Below are 17765 nucleotides of genomic sequence, written 5' to 3' on the forward strand. Positions count from 1 at the left end.
GCTTCTGTTTGCTCTGCTCTGTGAAGGTGGGAGTGGTCCCTGTCAGATTGTCAGACCTGTAAGGAACTCAAGCCAAGCCTCATCCTTCCTCTGAGGTTCGGAGGAGCCAGAGGGTTTCTGGAGGACTCTGCAGTGGAAGGTAGGGAGAGGGTACATCATTAAAGACCATGTCTCCCAAGTTCCAGAACCGCACGCTGTCTGGTTACATTAGATCTTCTGAGGTATTTTGATAAGACTTAAGACGCTAATTTCAAGTATACCAAGTTTAAAAGCTGAATGTACTGAAACAAAGACCCCCCCCCCCATCGCTTAGTATCTGCTAATTTCCTTAGAAAACTCTCAAATGAATAGATGAATTATGATGCCTCTATACAATGAAATGCCTTGCTATGAAATACCATGCCGTAAAATGGCTTAGCACTCTATTTAACCATGAGTAAGTATTCCTTATCTATTAAGTGGAAAAAAGCAATTGCAGAATAAACCCATTTCTTTAAGTGGCAACTCTAAGGATATCTTAGCAAATGCATAAAAAGATTAGGAAAAATATACGCCAACCCCTTGATTGTCTTTACCCTGAAGGGGTGAAATTGGAGGACCCTCAGTTCTAACTCGCACACTGTTATGATGTAAAACATGCCTAGTAACATGATCATAAACAAGGTAAACAAAACAAGGTAAATAAAGTCTTAGAAAATTTCCAGGCCAGGCACGGTAGCTCATGCCTGTAATCTCAGCACTTTGGGAGGCCAAGGTGAGCGGATCACCTGAGGTTGGGAGTTTGAGACCAGCCTGGCCAACATGGTGAAACCCAGTCGCTACTAAAAATAGAAAAAATTAGCCAGGCATGGCGACAGGTGTCTATAATCCCAGCTACTTAGGAGGCTGAAGAAGGAGAAGTGCTTGAACCCAGGAGGCAGAGGTTGCAGTGACCTGAGAATGCGCCATTGCACTCCAGCCTGGGCAACAAGAGCGAACCTCTGTCTCAAAAAATAAAAGGAAAAAAAGAGAAAATGAACAAAACAGAGTTCTTCCTTCTTGTGCTTCCTTCCTTGTAGGAACTACAGAGTAGAACTCTCCTTTTTTAAAAAGTTGTCAAATAATCCCTCTGTCTTCCTTTTCCCAAACTTAAGAATCTCCATTCCCTTGGGTAGGTCAGCTGGGATGGTAGAAGCAGTGATATTTATTTTCATATTGTTTCCTAGAAGAATAAAAGTGCTCTCCTCTCATCATGAAGGCAGTTTCTTTTGGCATCCAAACCCCTGAATTTTAGAATCCTAAAAAGCGTGAGAGAAACTCTCACCTGTTTAAGGCATAAGGGTTTAGATAAGGTCCTGGTGCACCGAGCTTCACAAGACAAAAGCAGACATCACCTCAAAGGTACGCACAGGAGCACGTGTCAAATATGTTAGGAAAATCCAGTAGTGGGTCAATTTGTGCATAAGCAAACGAATACAACTCCTAGGATCATACAAATCATACATTTTAAAGACTGATGGGAAGTTTTCCTTTTTTTTTCTTTTTGAGGCAGTCTTGCTCTGTCACCAGGCTGAAGTGAGGTGGCGCAGTCTTGACTCACTGCAACCTCCACCTCTGGGGGTCAAGCAATTCCCCTGCCTCAGCCTCTGGAGTAGCTGGGACTACACGCACCTGCCACCACACCCAGCTAATTTTTTGTATTTTAGTAGAGACGAAGTTTCATCATGTTGGTCAGGATGGTCTCGATCTCCTGACCGCGTGATTCACCCGCCTTGGCCTCCCAAAGTGCTGGGATTACAGGCATGAGCCACCGTGCCTGGCCAGTTTTCCTTTTTTAAAAAGAAAGTCAGCTGGGCACAGTGGCTCACACTTGTAATCCCAGCACTTTGGGATGCTGAGACAGGCAGATCACCTGAGGTCCGGAGTTTGAGACCAGCCTGGCCAACACGGCAAAACTCTGTTTCTACCAAAAAATACCAAAAAATTAGCTGGGAGTGGTGGTGCACATCTGTAATCCCAGCTACTTGGGAGGCTAAGGCAGGAGAATCACTTGAACCCAGAAGGCAGAGGTTGCAGTGAGCCAATATCATATCACTGCACTCCAGCCTGAGTGACAGTGTGAGACCTAGGAAATAAAAGAAGAGGAGAAAAGACAAGAAAAGCAAAGAGGGAAAAAAAAGTGAAGGAAGGATTCTCTGAAGAGGCAGGACTGGGAGATGCAGCCTGGGTAAATCAAGCCAGATAGCCAAGAGCTGCAAGGTGGAGTAGTCCACACCGGAGCCTTCCCATCAGCACACACACCCTCTCTCCTTAACCCCCACAGCACTGACCACCCAGAAACGGCCGCGGGTGTGCCAAGACCTCAAACCCCTCCTGCCCTAGGATAGCAGGGACCACCAGAGTTCCCAGGGCCATCTGTCTTCCACCCAGAGCACCCTTTTTCATTGACCTTAATGTGGTCTCCACTGATTATAATTTACTCACATTTTATGTCCTGAAAGCATGCTTCTGAAACACGGAGAGTTTCTGGGTATGGCCTCACAAAGCAGGGGTGCTGGACATGCTGCGTAGATGGTCAGAAGTCCACTCAGACGCTCTCATGCCTTCTCATTAAAATCTCCATTCCTACACTTTGGGAGGCCAAGGCAAGCCGATCACCTGAGGCCAGGAGTTTGAGACCAGCCTGGCCAACATGGCGAAACCGTCTCTACTAAAAATACAAAACTTAGCCTGGCATGGTGGCGGGCACCTGTAATGCCAGCTACTTGGAAGGCTGAGACAGGATAATTGCTTGAACCCAGGAGGCAGAGGTTACAGTGAGCTGAGATTGCGCCACTGCACTCTAGGCTGGGCAACAGTGTGAGACTCTGTCTCCAAAAAAAAAAAAGTCTCCATTCTATAATATTCTCTGCAATAGGCTGCCACGCTCTCACACTAGCAAGCTCTGAAACATATTAAACTCAGGTCACTTATGAACCACTTTGTGTCTTGCCAGCCTCAAATTCAGAGATTCTTCATTAAGAGCCTCAGGGGTACCTCTATATGCGAAATGCAATTGCATTTCCTTTACTGCTTGCTTTATAATCATTTCCATTTCTATGATTTAGTCAGCATACTTGCTGTCGTAGCACTCAGAAAGGCAATTATATGTGCAAACTATGCATTATAGACAGATCTATTTGGAGACTGCCTGATTTAAGGCCATGTGGTAAATACAGAGCTTGAGTTATGACTATCTGGTCAAACCACAGAAAGCGTTATTTTGTGATGCATACAGTTAAGCCCATAAAGCGCCTTGTGTTTTCTGGGGTGGAGGGTGAGGGGTGGAGAAATTCAGTTATCAGGAGGACTGGAGAGTAAAGGCATACAGATGGGGTGGGAGGAGAAGCTCCGACAGCATGTAGATGTCCAATCATGCCATGTTTAAAAAAAAGTGATACTCAGAGAAAGAAAAACACAGCTTGACACTGAAAAGCTTTCATTTATAATATGCTGAGCCATGTTTATATCTTAGGAGAAGGTTCATGCAGTGCAGCAACAAAGCAAAATATTTTTTTTAATGCACCAAAAGGTCATTGAGTAGCTCCAGACACCAAGCTGAGAGCCTATAATACAAAATAACGAGTGATGGAATTTGCACCCTGAGATTTGGAACTGATCAGCTTAAGAAACCAAGAACTCAGGAGGAACATCCTATCCCTGATCCACTTTCTTGTTAGTCCCCTGCATCACTTCCCTAACGACCCTCAAACCACCCCGCACAGAATGGAAAGGGTCTAACAGATGACGGATGGTAGACACCAGGCACAGTGACAGTCGCCAAGGAACCACTGACGGACCTGGACCTGCAGCAATCGCAAAGGACTCAAGAGACCCAGGCTTAGTGGCCACGGAAGAAAAGCAGACCATTTGCCCAGCTTCTGACAAAGAACCAGGCTGCTCACAACTTTATGCTCCCTCTTCAAGTTTAAGGCAGAGGTTTTCAACATACTGGTATCACATGAGGAGCTTTAGAAATTCCTAGTGCCTGGCACCCACCGCCAGAGTTTCTGGTGTGACTCTGGTGTGAAAGGTAGCAAGCCAAGGTATATGGAGCAGCCTGAATGCTGGTTTTTTTTTTTTTTTTTTTTTTTTTTTTTTTTTTTAGACAGAGTCTGGGTCTGTCACCCAGACTAGAGTGCAGCAGTGTGGTTCAAGTGATTTTCCTGCCTCAGCCTTCTGAATAGTTGGGACTACAGGCGTGTGCCACCACACCAGGTTAATTTTTGCATTTTTAGTAGAGACGGAGTTTCATCATGTTGGCCAGGATGGTCTCCATCACCTGACCTCATGATCCGCCTGCCTCGGCCTCCCAAAGTGCTGGGATTATAGGCGTGAGCCACCACGCCTGGCCCCATGCTGGGATTTTTAAAAATCCCCTCAGATGATCTCTGTGTGCAGTTAAGGCTGAGAATCACTGCCTACCACCTTGCAAGGAATAAGTAAACAACCAAACATTCTGTTACACAGTGACGATTAGGACTGTGCTTCTCAACATTTGAGGTGCACAGGAAGCACCTAGTGACCTTGTCAGGACACAGATTGTGATTGGGGATGGGGCCCAGGCACCTGCGTTTCTAACAGTGATGTCTTGCTGCAAACAGAAGAGGTTCTAATCTCCAGAAAATTGGGTACCAACCTTGAAAGAACCTACTTAGAAATGCAAGTCACATGTAACATCATCATAAAGCTTAATCCCTGTTGTTTTAGATAAAGCTTAATCCCCATTCCTCTTGATGTTGAACAGAATTTCATTTCACTAGATAACTCAGGACACTGGACAGTGATATCCATGGAAAGCTTGTACGACAATGTGTCCCCTTTATTAAATGGTGTCAGTGTGTGCTGGGTTTTGGGGTTGGCGGAATGATTCTTGTGACTACTTTTGATGACTTGTCCAACTTTTGTTTTTAACCAGTGGGATGAACATCACTGTTTCCAGCAGTCCTTCCTTTCTCTAAGCGCCTCTTTTTAATTTACAGTTGGCAGAAAAGTAAGGTAACCGCAATTGTCAGGCCGTCAAGAGCCCGGTGGTTGAGAAGAACACAGGCTCTGGAGCCAGACTGCCTGGCTTCAAAGCCCAGCCCTGCCATGCACCTGCATGTGACCTTGACGTGTACCTGGACACTATGTAAGAGCTTGCACAGTATAACGACAAGCTAGAACAGCTTCTGGCAGTGAGTCCTCACACATAGGGCAATCTGAGGGACTCATCAGATGGTACATGATGCTTTTTTATATCCATCTTTGATCACTGTTTTTGTGATGTTTTCTTTGTAATATCTGTTTTGGATTCAAAGCTCCTCTTTATTGTCATATCTTTCCTTCTCCCCTTCTTCCTTTTTCAGCTGTGTTCCAGATAGAAGTTGTTCCAATCATAAGTATGGGGTTACTATACAGTTTCTCTCTCCCTAGCTGCACCCAACTAGGCCAGTGTGATCTGCAGAAAACCAACATCACCAAAAGAAATTTTACAGAATTTTTTAAACCCTTCAAACTTTCTCAGAGATAAAAGCCTGTTGATATCGCATTCTACGTTTTTCTAATCATTCAGATTTGGCCAGAACTACACCCCAGAGCTTTTTTGTTTGGGGGCAACCTGGCCTCTAAAGGGCACCATCGACTGCTCTCATACAACCTGCAGTGGGTTTAACCAGTCGGTGTCTGGGTGGCTTCCCAGGAAGGCAACCTCTGCTCTACCATGCAATGTCACACAACAAAATGTGAGACATTCACTTGTGGGAAAATTCCAAAATGAAGCAAGGACACATTGTCAAGAGCAATCCAAATGAAAACAAAGCGGTCACAGTTACAGAAGCAGCCACAGCGTGATCTGCGCTGACTTATAGACGCTCTCCAATCTTTGAGGAAATAGTGCCGGACGAAGGCAGAGGGTTACAAAACTTACATTTGTCTATCATGAACCTTTCTTAGTCCACTTAAGTTAAAATGGGTGTGTTAAAGGTCAGAAGCCTCCACATGACTTTAAATCTTTTTTCACAATTTCCCTCCATAGGATCCAATTTCTGAACGGAACTGTGCCTGTGTTTTCTACTCCACATCATTCCTTTACTTTCCTATTGTATCAAATGAATTTCAGTTTCCTAACTTTTCCCGTCCTTTGCCAAAATATCATTTTCAGACTTTGCTTCTCTCTCCTCGGAATACTTCTTTTAGAAGGTTCTTTCCTTCTCCACTACTATTCTCCACATTCACTGTCGAGGCCATCACTATTTAGGAGTCTCCATGAGTTTGTGGGGAAAAAAAACAGCTGGTGTTAAAAGGAAGTTCAAAAATTCATAAGCTTAGGCTAGGGGCACTGGCTCACACCTGTAATCCCAGTACTTTGGGAGGCAGAGATGGGTAGATCACCTGAGGTCAGGAGTTCGAGACCAGCCTGGCCAACATGATGAAACTCCACCTCTACTAAAAATACAAAAAAAATTAGCCGGCTACTGTGGCACATACCTGTAGTCCCAGCTACTTGGGAAGCTGAGGCAGGAGAATCCCTTAAACCTGGGAGGTGGAGGTTGCAGTGAGCTGAGATTGCACCACTGCCATCCAGCCTGGGCGACACAGTGAGACTCCACTTAAAAAAAAAATTCGTAAGTTTAATCACTGATATTTTACATAGTGTATCTGCAGAGTGGTGTAATACGTTTTAGTCATATATGGAAAAATATGAAGTTATAACTGATTTGAAATACCCTTCAGTGAATGTGCCTGTTTTTTCAGATGCCTATTCCTCCAAATACATGTTATCATTTGCTCTTTAAATGTAAACAGTTTTCTACTCTACTAATTCAAAACTAACATTTTGGCCAGGTGCAGTGGCTCATGCCTGTAATCCCAACACTTTAGGAGGCTGAGGAGTTCAAGACCAGCCTGGACAACCCAGCAAAAATCTATCTCTACAAAAAATTAAATGAGCCAGGCATGGTGGTGCACTCCTATAGTCCCAGCTATTCAGGAGGCTGAAGCAGGAGGATAGCTTCAGCCTGGGAGGTTGAGGCTGCAGTGAGCTATGATTTGTACCACTGTACTTCAGCCTGGGCGACAAAGTGAGATCAATCTCAAAAAACAAACCCTAACATATTGAAATGTATGGAGAGGTGGCTTTCGGCCTACAAAGCGTGTGATAATTGATATGCAAATCAGTAATGAAGAAACGTAGCAAAGCAAGGTAATTCAAGGGCTATTCTACTAGCACAGGAAGGCTTGTCACAGAAATCTGTAGAAAGGCAGCAGGAAGTTAGTGCTCTGTCAACTCCTTGCAATAAAGTCAGCTTAGAAACTGGCAGGTTATGCTCATTTAGAGCATCATTCAGGAATGACAACTGGAAAGAAGTGCCAGCTCTACAAAAACCATGGCTCCTGGAGATCAGAAAACCCAGCGACAGCTAAAGATGCTTGGCCAAGAAATCCGAACACCGTAATATAAATAAGGCAACACATAGATGAGTGACCCAAAGATCAAGACGAGTAAGTGACCATCCCTACGTCACCTTCTTGAGAATTCAGACACGTGGATGAGACGTTACAGACAGAAAGCCCCACTCCTGGTGTTTGTATTAAAGTAGGTCAATAGGAGTTAAGTTTTTTTCTATAAGGGGTTAGGCAGTAAATATCTGGGACTTTGGGGCCAAATCGGGATTCTGTGTGTTCTTTTGCAATGATTTAAAAACAAAAACCACTCAAACTATTAGTAATATAAGAACAAGCCATGGGCCCTATTTTGCCAGTTCCTGCTCTGTACCAAATCCCTGCTCTATACCAAGCTCCCCACAGTTAGACCCTTCCTGTTGAGAGACCCCTGTATCTCCCACCAGTTCTGTTTACACAGCCTCCTCTGGGGCAGCCCACAGGGCTGATATCCGCCCACCCCTGTCATTCCCAGAGGGCTGAGGATGAGAAGCTTCACTCCAGATGGGGCAAATAGAATATTCCACAGGAGTGGCCAAGAAGGAAAGGTGGAGAATGGATGTGGTCCCAGTTTCTGAAGTCCCGAAGGGCATGGTAAGATGATCTAGTTCTACCACAGCCAAAAAGGTAGCAGCATATTCACCCAGGCTTTCACATTGACTCTTGGCACACACGGATCATACCTTAAAGCTGGAAATATGCAACATTTTGCTTAATGAGGATAAAGTGTGTAGACATCACCACCATCCCATTCTCTACAGGTGTTTCAAGCTGGAAACAAATTGTCCAAGAAGTGTCGCATACTTACAGGATGACAGATCTATAATGCATTATGTGGAGAGTCAAGCAATGTTGGAGGGGTGTGCCTTCTTTAAAATTCTGCTCAAAGTCACTGTCAGAAAACATGAGGCTGGCCTAGGTGAACTGGGCCTGAGGTATTTGTCCCCAGTGGGGCAACTCTGATACTGCCATCCACATCACAGTTCACATGACAAAATAACATTTCCTCTTTGTAATGCTTCCACATTCCAATAATTCTTGGAAGAAACTTGCAGTACGTGCTAAGTTCTTGCTAGCGCCTCTGCAGAAAACCTTCTGTTACCACCATCCCTGGCTTTTCCTGACCCTGCTTGAAGCTGTGGGATTTCTGTTGCTGAAAGGACACAGCTGGGCTACCGGAAATTAAGATCTTAACCCCTGAAGTGCGACATTAATCAGATGTATGTCCAAAATAAGTATCTTAAAAAGGTGCCAAAGGAAATCTTTGGGTCAAAATTCCTTTACAGAAAGATACAGGGAATTAAAATTCCATGAGGACAGAGGTTTTTTGTTGGGGGGGAGGGTTGTCCTATTTACAGATATGTTTTAAATGCCTAGAACGGTGGCTGGCAGATTGTAGGCACCAAACAAGTATTTGTTGATTAAGTAAATGAAGATTGTTCATGAGATTAAAATTAGTCAATAGCTTCACAGGAAAAAAGGACCTCCTTTGGCAAGAGAGGAACTGCAGATGTTATAGCTGTTTACTCTTTCATCCCGCAAATAAAAGCAATAATCTAAAACAGAATGTGATCTTTGTTCTCCAGATACTCAGCAATGCCCTGAATGCCAGCAGACCCTCTAAACTCACAAAAGCAGCTCCGGTCCTGCTGAGCAGGAGAACAGCAGGGTTTGGAAAGCTGCTGATTGAAATGCAAGGCTTCTCCTGAGAAAGATAGAATATCGAGAATCAAGAAAGAGGCATTTGGCTTTTCTAGGTGCACCCACCCCAGCTTCACTTACAAAGGATGAAGTTCACCATAGGAAGTCAGGCCGCAACAAGAGCAGCAACCGGATCTGATCTGAAAAAGGAGCCTTTTGTGGTTACTGAGTTAAAATTGTTTCCAATTACTCTGATTGTTTCTCTGAGAATGAGTGAGAAGTGGTACAGAACCTTCTCTCTCTCCCTCCAACACCTGTTCTTGTGGAAAGGAGGGGGACCCGTTTAAAACCTTGATCCTCTATGCCAAAAGCCAGTGTCTGTGGCAGAATTAACACATGGGCAGGAACCCACACGTCCTCTTCAGGTGTTAAGATGGCAAGTTCAAGGAGTTAGTGATAGCTGCCAGAATCTAACACCTGTTACACATTAGCAATTCAAGTTAAGCAGGTCTAAATGGGAACTAATGAAAATAATGGCGGCATCGCGGAGGTAGAGTTAATCTCTGGTTTTTAAAGCAGCATTCCTAGCTCAGCTTTTAAATGAAGCTCATTTGGATAGAAAGAGAAGTTTCTGAAGGTCTCACAGATTTCAGTTAAATCTTATTGCTTATTTTTAACAGTCATTCTGTCATTCAACAAATATGCACAGAACAACCTCTCTGTCCAGGCATGGAGGTAGCCTCTGAGGATATAGTCATGAATGAGGACAGGTGGCTTATGTTCCCAGAGGGTTGACAGCCCAGGCTAGAGATGGCCTAACACAGGTGAGGAGAAGACTGCTTTCAGCATGCAAGGTGTGTGATTTGGGTCATTCTGCACAAAACCACCTCCACCTAGCCACTGCTCTCTTCATCACAACTTTCATATCGTTTCCTCCCTGAACTACATGCCCTGAATGAGCCAATTCTTCACACAGCTGCTCCCAGTGCCTGGGCTCAGCTATGCCAGCCGCAGGACAGGGAAGCAAGCAGCAGAGAGAGAAATCACAATGGGCCTGGGGCTGAGGATCCAATTGCTAGTCTTCCAGCCAGCAAGACCCTTCCCGATCCTGGGCAAGGGGTGAAAGCGGTATAACCTCAAGTTGTAGCTCAGGCTATGCCTTCCACTGGCGCCTACAGTCATGAGCAGAGCACCTTGGGTAGTCAGGGAGGTAGCAGGAAGCAAAGATACTCTAATTTTCCCAGGGCAGTAGGTTTCTGGGCTCTCCTACACTTGGAAAAAGCATCTAGGAACAAGCGATGTTTCTGGCTGTGGTCTCAAATTGCTCTTTCAGAAAGATAAAGTTCATACGACTCACGAAATTTAACAAACATCCACTGAGCACCTAAAACATTCAACATGCAGACTTGGCAAGATGTAGTGATGGCAATGGGAGGTATTACTAACATAGCACTTCCCATGTGTCTTGAATGTTTCAAAGCGCTTTACATGTATTAAGTCACAATCCTCAAGATAGCCCTATAATTTAAAGACCAATGGGATGCTCATTTTACAGAGGAGAACATTAAAGCACAGAGATTAAGAAACTGTTCAAGGTCACCAAACCACCAAGTAGTAGAGCTGGGATTCAAACCGGAGCAAAGAGTTTATATTACGTGTTTTGACATTATCAACCCCACCTCCCGGCGGCCATGGGAACTCGGTGATTTGCTAGCAAAGTGCACTACACAGTCTTTCCTCATAGAGCCCAATGCTATCAATCTGGTGGTACTGTTCTAATTAAAAGGACCTTGCTCTTCGAAGTATTCCAAGTAAACACATTTGCAGAAATATCACATTAATTTCTATATTCTCACAAGACTTGGCAACACAGTTGTGTTATCTCAAAGAACAGTGGGAGTTTTTACATCCTCATGTCACTGTTTCCCATGGGAACACGAGCTACCCTAAGCAAGAACACTGCCTAATGAGACTGCACTGGCTGGACAGATGAATACTGGCAGGGCAGAGGGGCACCCGGGGCATCCCTACCACTTCGCCTCCACTTGGAGATCCCTGAACCCTAAAGCCAAAAATCGCAGCTAGTTTTTAAAAAGCACTTAACACAGTTAAAGAACCACTTTGTCAAGCCAAAAATATCACCCCCCCACACACACACACACACAAAGCCATGCCAATCTCCTGTTTTCTGCAGTGAAGGTGACAGCAGTGGACTGGCACGAGCATCACCCAAAGCTCTACAATGTGGCCAAGGACTGACTGTACATTGTTCTTTTTTAAAATAATCATTCCAAATACAATGAGATGCATTGTTATAGGAAGTCCCTTGCCCTCCTAAAAGCCACCCCACTTCTAAGGAGAATGGCCCAGTCCTCTCCGGAGTCCACACAGGGGAGGTGATAGCATTGCTTTTGTGTAAGTTATTAAATGCAAATTTTAAAAAATCTTCACCTTAATATGATTTTGACCATCCTTCATGGCTCCCTTTTCTGACCCCCAACTCGAGATGTATGAAGGCTCTGGTCTCCCTGAGAGTGGCTGGAGGCAGCGACACAGCCAGGGCTTACCTGTACACTGACCTGAGGCCAGTTGAATAAGAGCGCACGCCTTTAAAAACGGGCGGGGGGAGGGGGTGCGGAGAGAACCACTTCGAAGAATTTGGTTAAATCTTCTTTTGCCCAAAAGCCATTTCTAGCTGCTTGTCTTTCTTCCCCATCGCTAACACAGCATATGAACTACATGCCTTTGAACTCAATTATACACCATTGCTAATTGTTCAGTTTAGTCCTTAATTTTCAAGTCTGCAAACTGAGACTGGGGACTTTATCATTTTATACTCAAACATTTCCTAGGAACTATTCTGATAAATGCACAATAAATTCTTTAAAAAATCAAGGGTTGATCAGGATGTTATTCCACAGCCTCAGAAAAAAATAGGTTTTATTAGCGTTTCCCACACACAGGCATGTTTCTTGTTTAAGGAAAGCCTTTTTATTGATATAACCCAATAAAGGAAAGACAAATCTTTTTTTCAAACTACATGGTTTCAGAAAGGGGTGAAAAAACTTGTGGAGAAAATTTTGATAGCCACAAGACTGGCCATACTGTAATAACATTACATGCTTAGTTTGGCTATCAGTTCAGTTCAGCTACATCACCCCAACTCTGATCTCTTAACTACAGGTAAGAATATGTCCTGTGTCACATTATAATGCTGAGCAAATACATCAGCTCATTAAGCTGTCACTGGCATTCATTTGAGAAGTGTTTAATAAATGTTGGGTACTTGGCGCAATACACAATGGGGATAATCTATGGCGATACTGACTCTGTGATTAAGATGAAATCCTACAAGTTATGTATATATGAACCAATTTTGTGTCTAATACAAGGTCAGTTGTCCAAGACACACCTCAAAGGCAATGGTAATTCAGAAAGCCTGAATGTAAACCTGATGGATGATGCTGGTTTCTGTAAAACTGTGTCTTCGAAATTTATAGACATCTGGGCTTATAGTCTTCTTATATCCCAGAATCTGGAACATCCTATGGGCACCTCTGGGATGATGAAAGGGCTCATGTATTGAAGTCAGACAACCCTGAATTTGACTCCTGGCTCTCACACATACTAGCTTTGTGACCTTGGGCAGGTCATTAATATTTAATCCCTCTGAGGTTTGGTTCACTTCTTTGTAGAGCTCAGATAATACAAACGCTACAAAGTTGGCTGTATTTGAGATGGCTATACGTGAAGTGCATAAAATAGTGAAATACATGTGAAATCCTCAATTGTCACTCTCATTTTGTATCTAATAAAAAATGCTAGGAGTGGAAAGGTGTTGCTTAGATGAAACCAAGTAAAACACAGTAGGGTAAGGAGGTAGTTTCAGGACAAAGGATGTTTGGAGTGCATCTTTTCTTCTCCAAAGCATTTAGTTGACTATCAATATTGGGTATAATGGCAGAGCAGATTTATTACTCATCCTACCATACTCATTTTAATATTAAACCTCTCTCTCATTGATTTAAGAGATGAGGTCTTGGCTGGGCATGGTGGCTCACATCTGTAATCCCAGCACTTTAAGAGACCAAGATGGGTGAATTACCTGGGGTCAGAAATTTGAGACCAGCATGGCCAATGTGATAAAACCCCATCTCTACTAAAAATACAAAAATTAGCCAGGCATGGTGGCAGACACCTGTAACCCCAGCTACTTGAGAGGCTGAGGCAGGAGAATCTCTTGAACCTGGGAGGTAGAGGTTGCAGTGAGCCAAGATCACAAACCATCACACTCCAGCCTGGGCAAGAGTGAGACTTCGAATCAAAAAAAAAAAAAAAAAGAGAGACAAAGTCTCACTCTGCTGCAGTGAGAATGCAGTGGCATGACACAGTAACTTTTTTAAAGTCACTTTTAAACACACTTCAAATTCAGAAGTGGCTTCCAGAGTTCTCTCACTTGTGCTGAAAACCATTCACCAAAAGCCACCTGGTAAAGAGAATTCTATCTAGTCAAAGAACATTCCATCAGTAATGCTGCATTACACACAGCTCAATTAAAAGTAATCTTTAAAGCCTGGCTTCCTGGAAGGCTGGTTCTACATCTCACTGTAGTTTAATGAGGCAGGAGAGCTAACTGCTTGCTCATCTGCAGGGACCTCCATGCTCCTTAAAGTATCTGTCTAAATGGGTCTGCATGTGTCCCAAGGATGAGGACACTGGTTTCTTACACCAGTGCTTCAAGATTTTACACATCTCTCATTAAGACAGATTCTGACTCAAGAGATCTGGGGGCAGAGGCCGGGGTTCTAATAAGCTCCCAGATCACACTGCGCGGCTGGTGTCCAGATGATACCTGAGGGAGCGCCATCTATAGGGCTAGGACAATCAAGTAAGGGAAACAACATCTTCTATTCTTAGGGTTCAAGATAAGTAGATTATAGAAACAGGCTAAGACCAATGGAATACAGAGAACTCCTGACCTCCATAGGGAAAATGATCTAAAACCAAAATCTAAAATCTTTTCACAGACCATAAGGATCAACACCTCTTTCAAGCTGAAAGCATCCTTTCCCATTCCTTTAAACAAAGTTCTTTATTCTCCATAAAACATCGTTTTTGCTAGATATCAGTTTCTTGGAGTAGCTGTTAGTGAAAACACATGCCAAGGTGCTGCTAGTGTCTTCTGTTGAAAGTAAAGAAATGCCACAGTGCTTAAAAAAAAAAAAGTCTGAAAAAGATGACAGCAATAGCATTAACAAACAGCATAGTTGGGCACCAAATGGTTTCTGAAAACCTAATGTGCATTCTGTAACTGTCACTGATTTATGTGAAGTCTGACCTTCAGAGACTGCATAAATGAGCAAACCATCTCAGAGACATTTCCCATGTTAAATTAGAGGCATTATACCGTGCTGATAGAAAAACAATGTGTCCTAAGAAACACTGCGGTTGTGTGGATGAAAGGCAAGGCTGGAACCCAGCAACAATCTTGCTGCCACCACCACCAGGTCACTTCACCAGCTGGGTGACCTTGCTCACACACTTAGCCTCTTGAAGACATAACCTGCCAGTTGAATACACTCCTTTGTCCTCTATTACCTCTCTCATTTTGTTCAGCATTCACCCCCCACACATGCCAATAGAAGGCAGCCTTTTCCAAGCCCAAGGAGTGACTGTGGATTTGCCTAAGTGATCGTTGTCCCTCCACGGCCAACAACAGATTTAAAATCAGAAGTATGTGATGCAACTGATGGTGCTTCTGCACCCATAAATTGACAGCCCTGGAACCACATATGTGTATATGCAATGCTTTCAGCTGCAAGAAACGCTATGACTGATTCATAGGCTACAACCTTATGAGGAGTAAAACATGGTTTTCTTTCAAGTTCGTTTCTAGGGACTGCTGTGTTACTTTGTACTACCCACTATCTATCCTGGCAATCTGAACAGAGTTCTACGAGTCTCAGAGACAGTCAGGTGTGGGCATATGATCACAATACCTTGCACAGCACTTATGGAAAGCAGACATCCAATAAAAGTTTATGGGTGCATGCTCCCTTACCCAGTGAGAGCACTGGAACAGAAGCCAAGAATTCAACGGTGAAAAACCTAAATCAACTCTCATCTCCAAAGGGCTGCAAGCAGGATAGTGGTTTTCGCCTTTCAGAGATAAGAACCACCTGGGAAATCTTTTATAACCACGGATTCCGTAGCCCTATCCACGCTTAGTTTTAACGAGCACGCGGGTCACTCATTTACAAACACCCAGGTGGATCTGTGGCCCCCCTTTTTTAGAAAGACTGTTTTTCCTCTGCCCCAACAATCTTTTTGTTTTCACTCAACACAACCACTCACAATCCTCTCCCTTTTTCGTCCAGTTGCCTTGACAATCACACTCCGCCCCAGCAGAAGGTCAGAACACAGCCAAGTGCCAAGAATTGCCTTGTTGACTTTGTACTTTCGCAACAAAACACAAATACAAAAGCAGCCATCCGTGTTCGCTATGCCCCACTGTTTACACCCAAAATCCGATCCAGTCTCCTTCACAGACTTGTGACCTCTTCTTCTCCGACTTCCACCACGCAAGTATTTGAGGGAGCGACAAACATCTTCAAGATCTCAGGGTACGCACCCTAGATGCAAACTCAGTTGCCCGGTGTTGCTCTGACTCCTATTCAACCAACACTCAAAGATTCACACCGCGCAACCGGCACCCAGCATGTTCCAGTGTAAACGCGACCGAGGTCCCCAGGGCGTTTCCAAACCCCTCTTTTACGGTGCCGCCTCCCCAGCCGGCCCGGTGCGCAGTGGCGAACGCCCTGCAGAGCCCCCAGACTTACCTGTAGCATGTGGCGAGCTCGCCTGACGGCTTCAGACACGGGTATTTAGTCGTCGCGATTTTGTTCTCTGAGCAGATCTCTCTACGAAAAAGTGCAGAGGAAACGTGCGACTCTCAGCGGGAGAGCGGAGGCGGGCAGCGTGCGCCAGGGAATCCCTGGCGCGTGGGGATCGCTGGGCTCCGCGTCCCGGCGCGCTGGGCAGGGGCTGGTCCCCAAGCGCGGACGCGGAGCGGACTCCAGGCACAGGGACGAACCAGGCGAGGGAGAAAGGAAGCGAGGCTCACGAGCTGTGCCCGCTGGAGTGGCATCCCGGAGGAGGCAGGAGCGCAGGACAGAGGGTGTCCCAGACGCAATCTACAGCTGGCAGGGAGCAGAGGCTGATACCGGGAGCTGCGGGACGTCTCGCCCAGCACAGCTGAGCACCCCGCTTACGGCCGGAGCAGCTGGGGCGTGCGGATGGCTGCGGGAGTGGGCTCCGGGAGGACCGTCCGCACCCCGCGCGCCGGCTCGCATCACGCTGGAGCTCGCCCTCCGCCGGGGCTGGCAGCGCTTACCTGTCGCCGTCCTCGGGCTCCTCTCTGTAGGTCCACGTGTGTCCCAGCGCCAGCAGCAGCAGCAGCGGACCCAGGCTCCTGCCCAGCTGGCCCCTGGCAGCTCCTCCCCGGCTTGGAGGCGGCGGCACCATCTGGGAAGCTCCCGGCTTCTTCCCAGCGCCCGAGCTCCGTCCCGGCACCCGCGTCCGGCTGGTCCGCGGCCGCCGCCGCCGCCTTCCCTCTTCCCGGCAGGGGGCGCCGGAGAGCAGGGGCGTTCGCACCACCTGCACCGGGAGCAGGGGCCCGGGATATTATGCGACTGGGAGGAAATTAGGCTAGGAGTTGGGGTGCCGGATGTAAACCAGCAGAGAGGCAGGTAAAGGGGGTCCCTGCGGTGTCCGGCTGGTGCGAGGGAGTTGAAGTCCAAGTCGTCTCGTCGGGACGTTCACGCCCGATTGACAGACTTGCTGGACTCCGCTTGGGGCAGCGCCCTCGCCTCTTCCCTCTCCCTCCTTCGGGAGAGCCGCGCAGGGTGGGGAATGCGGGTGGTTTTTTGCATTTTGCACCAGGGTCGCACGACCGACTGGGAGGAGGAGGAGCTGATTCTCCACCGGGGAGGGGACGAGGGAGGGGGAGGAGAGTGGTTAATAAGCTTCCTTCCTGTTGTCTGTGGATTTCTAAAGCCCAGGGTCAGACCAGTGTTTGCCTTTCCTCCTTGAGGACCTACCCTGCTCTTTCCAACTATCTTAGTCTTTTCTCTTAGACTCTGCGAGGAAGGAGTTGAAAGGCTATAACGGGCTCTCGAATTGTTCAAACCTGAAATAGCTCTATTTATGTAGTGTAATCAGTCTTCCTTAAAAACTTTAGAAGTTCTCTGATTGTTTCGTTGGTCAATAAACCATGCGCTGTCTTTTTCATAACTCGAGTTCGGAACAAGGAAGGAGGTCTTTCTGGGAGCCTTACATCTCCTTGCCCTGAGCGGCGTTAATACTGTTTCCATGGCACGCACATCAGAGCTGGAAACGCCCCCCATCAAATGAGACACGTGGGGGCAAATTAATCACAGGTGCTGCTACCTGCTAGTGTATGCAGCTGTGTTTATAGGTAGCAACACCGAGCAGGGGGCGGTAAATCGGCTCCCTGGACGGTGGCCCTAATTGTAATTTGTATGTCAGTATCTTAACACTTGGTTGCACTTTAGGAGTTTTCTCAGTCCTTTCAAGAGAAAACTAGGGACGTGGATGTGGCCCAGAAATAAGCTGAAAAAGGAAAGGTTCTAATGTCTAAGCTCTAAAATAAGTATGGTTCTGCG

General features: G+C 45.8%; 1 protein-coding gene across 3 annotated transcripts in view; it reads right to left on the reverse strand.

Annotated features, from left to right (window-relative positions):
• Positions 1–17227, reverse strand: part of CCBE1 (collagen and calcium binding EGF domains 1) — a 275934-nt gene extending 258707 nt beyond the window's left edge. For all 3 annotated transcript variants that reach the window (XM_037738624.1, XM_017528843.2, XM_017528842.2), the window contains exons 1-2: positions 16475–17227; positions 15921–16001 (exon numbers count right to left, since the gene is read on the reverse strand). In XM_037738624.1, coding sequence (XP_037594552.1) covers positions 15921–16001; positions 16475–16605 — 212 coding nt within the window. In that variant the 5' untranslated portion in view covers positions 16606–17227. The remainder of the gene's footprint in view (positions 1–15920; positions 16002–16474) is intronic.
• Between the last annotated feature and the right edge of the window lie 538 nt (positions 17228–17765).

Source organism: Cebus imitator, unplaced genomic scaffold, assembly GCF_001604975.1.
Source record: "Cebus imitator isolate Cc_AM_T3 unplaced genomic scaffold, Cebus_imitator-1.0 Scaffold55, whole genome shotgun sequence".
Taxonomy (NCBI): Eukaryota; Metazoa; Chordata; class Mammalia; order Primates; family Cebidae; genus Cebus; species Cebus imitator.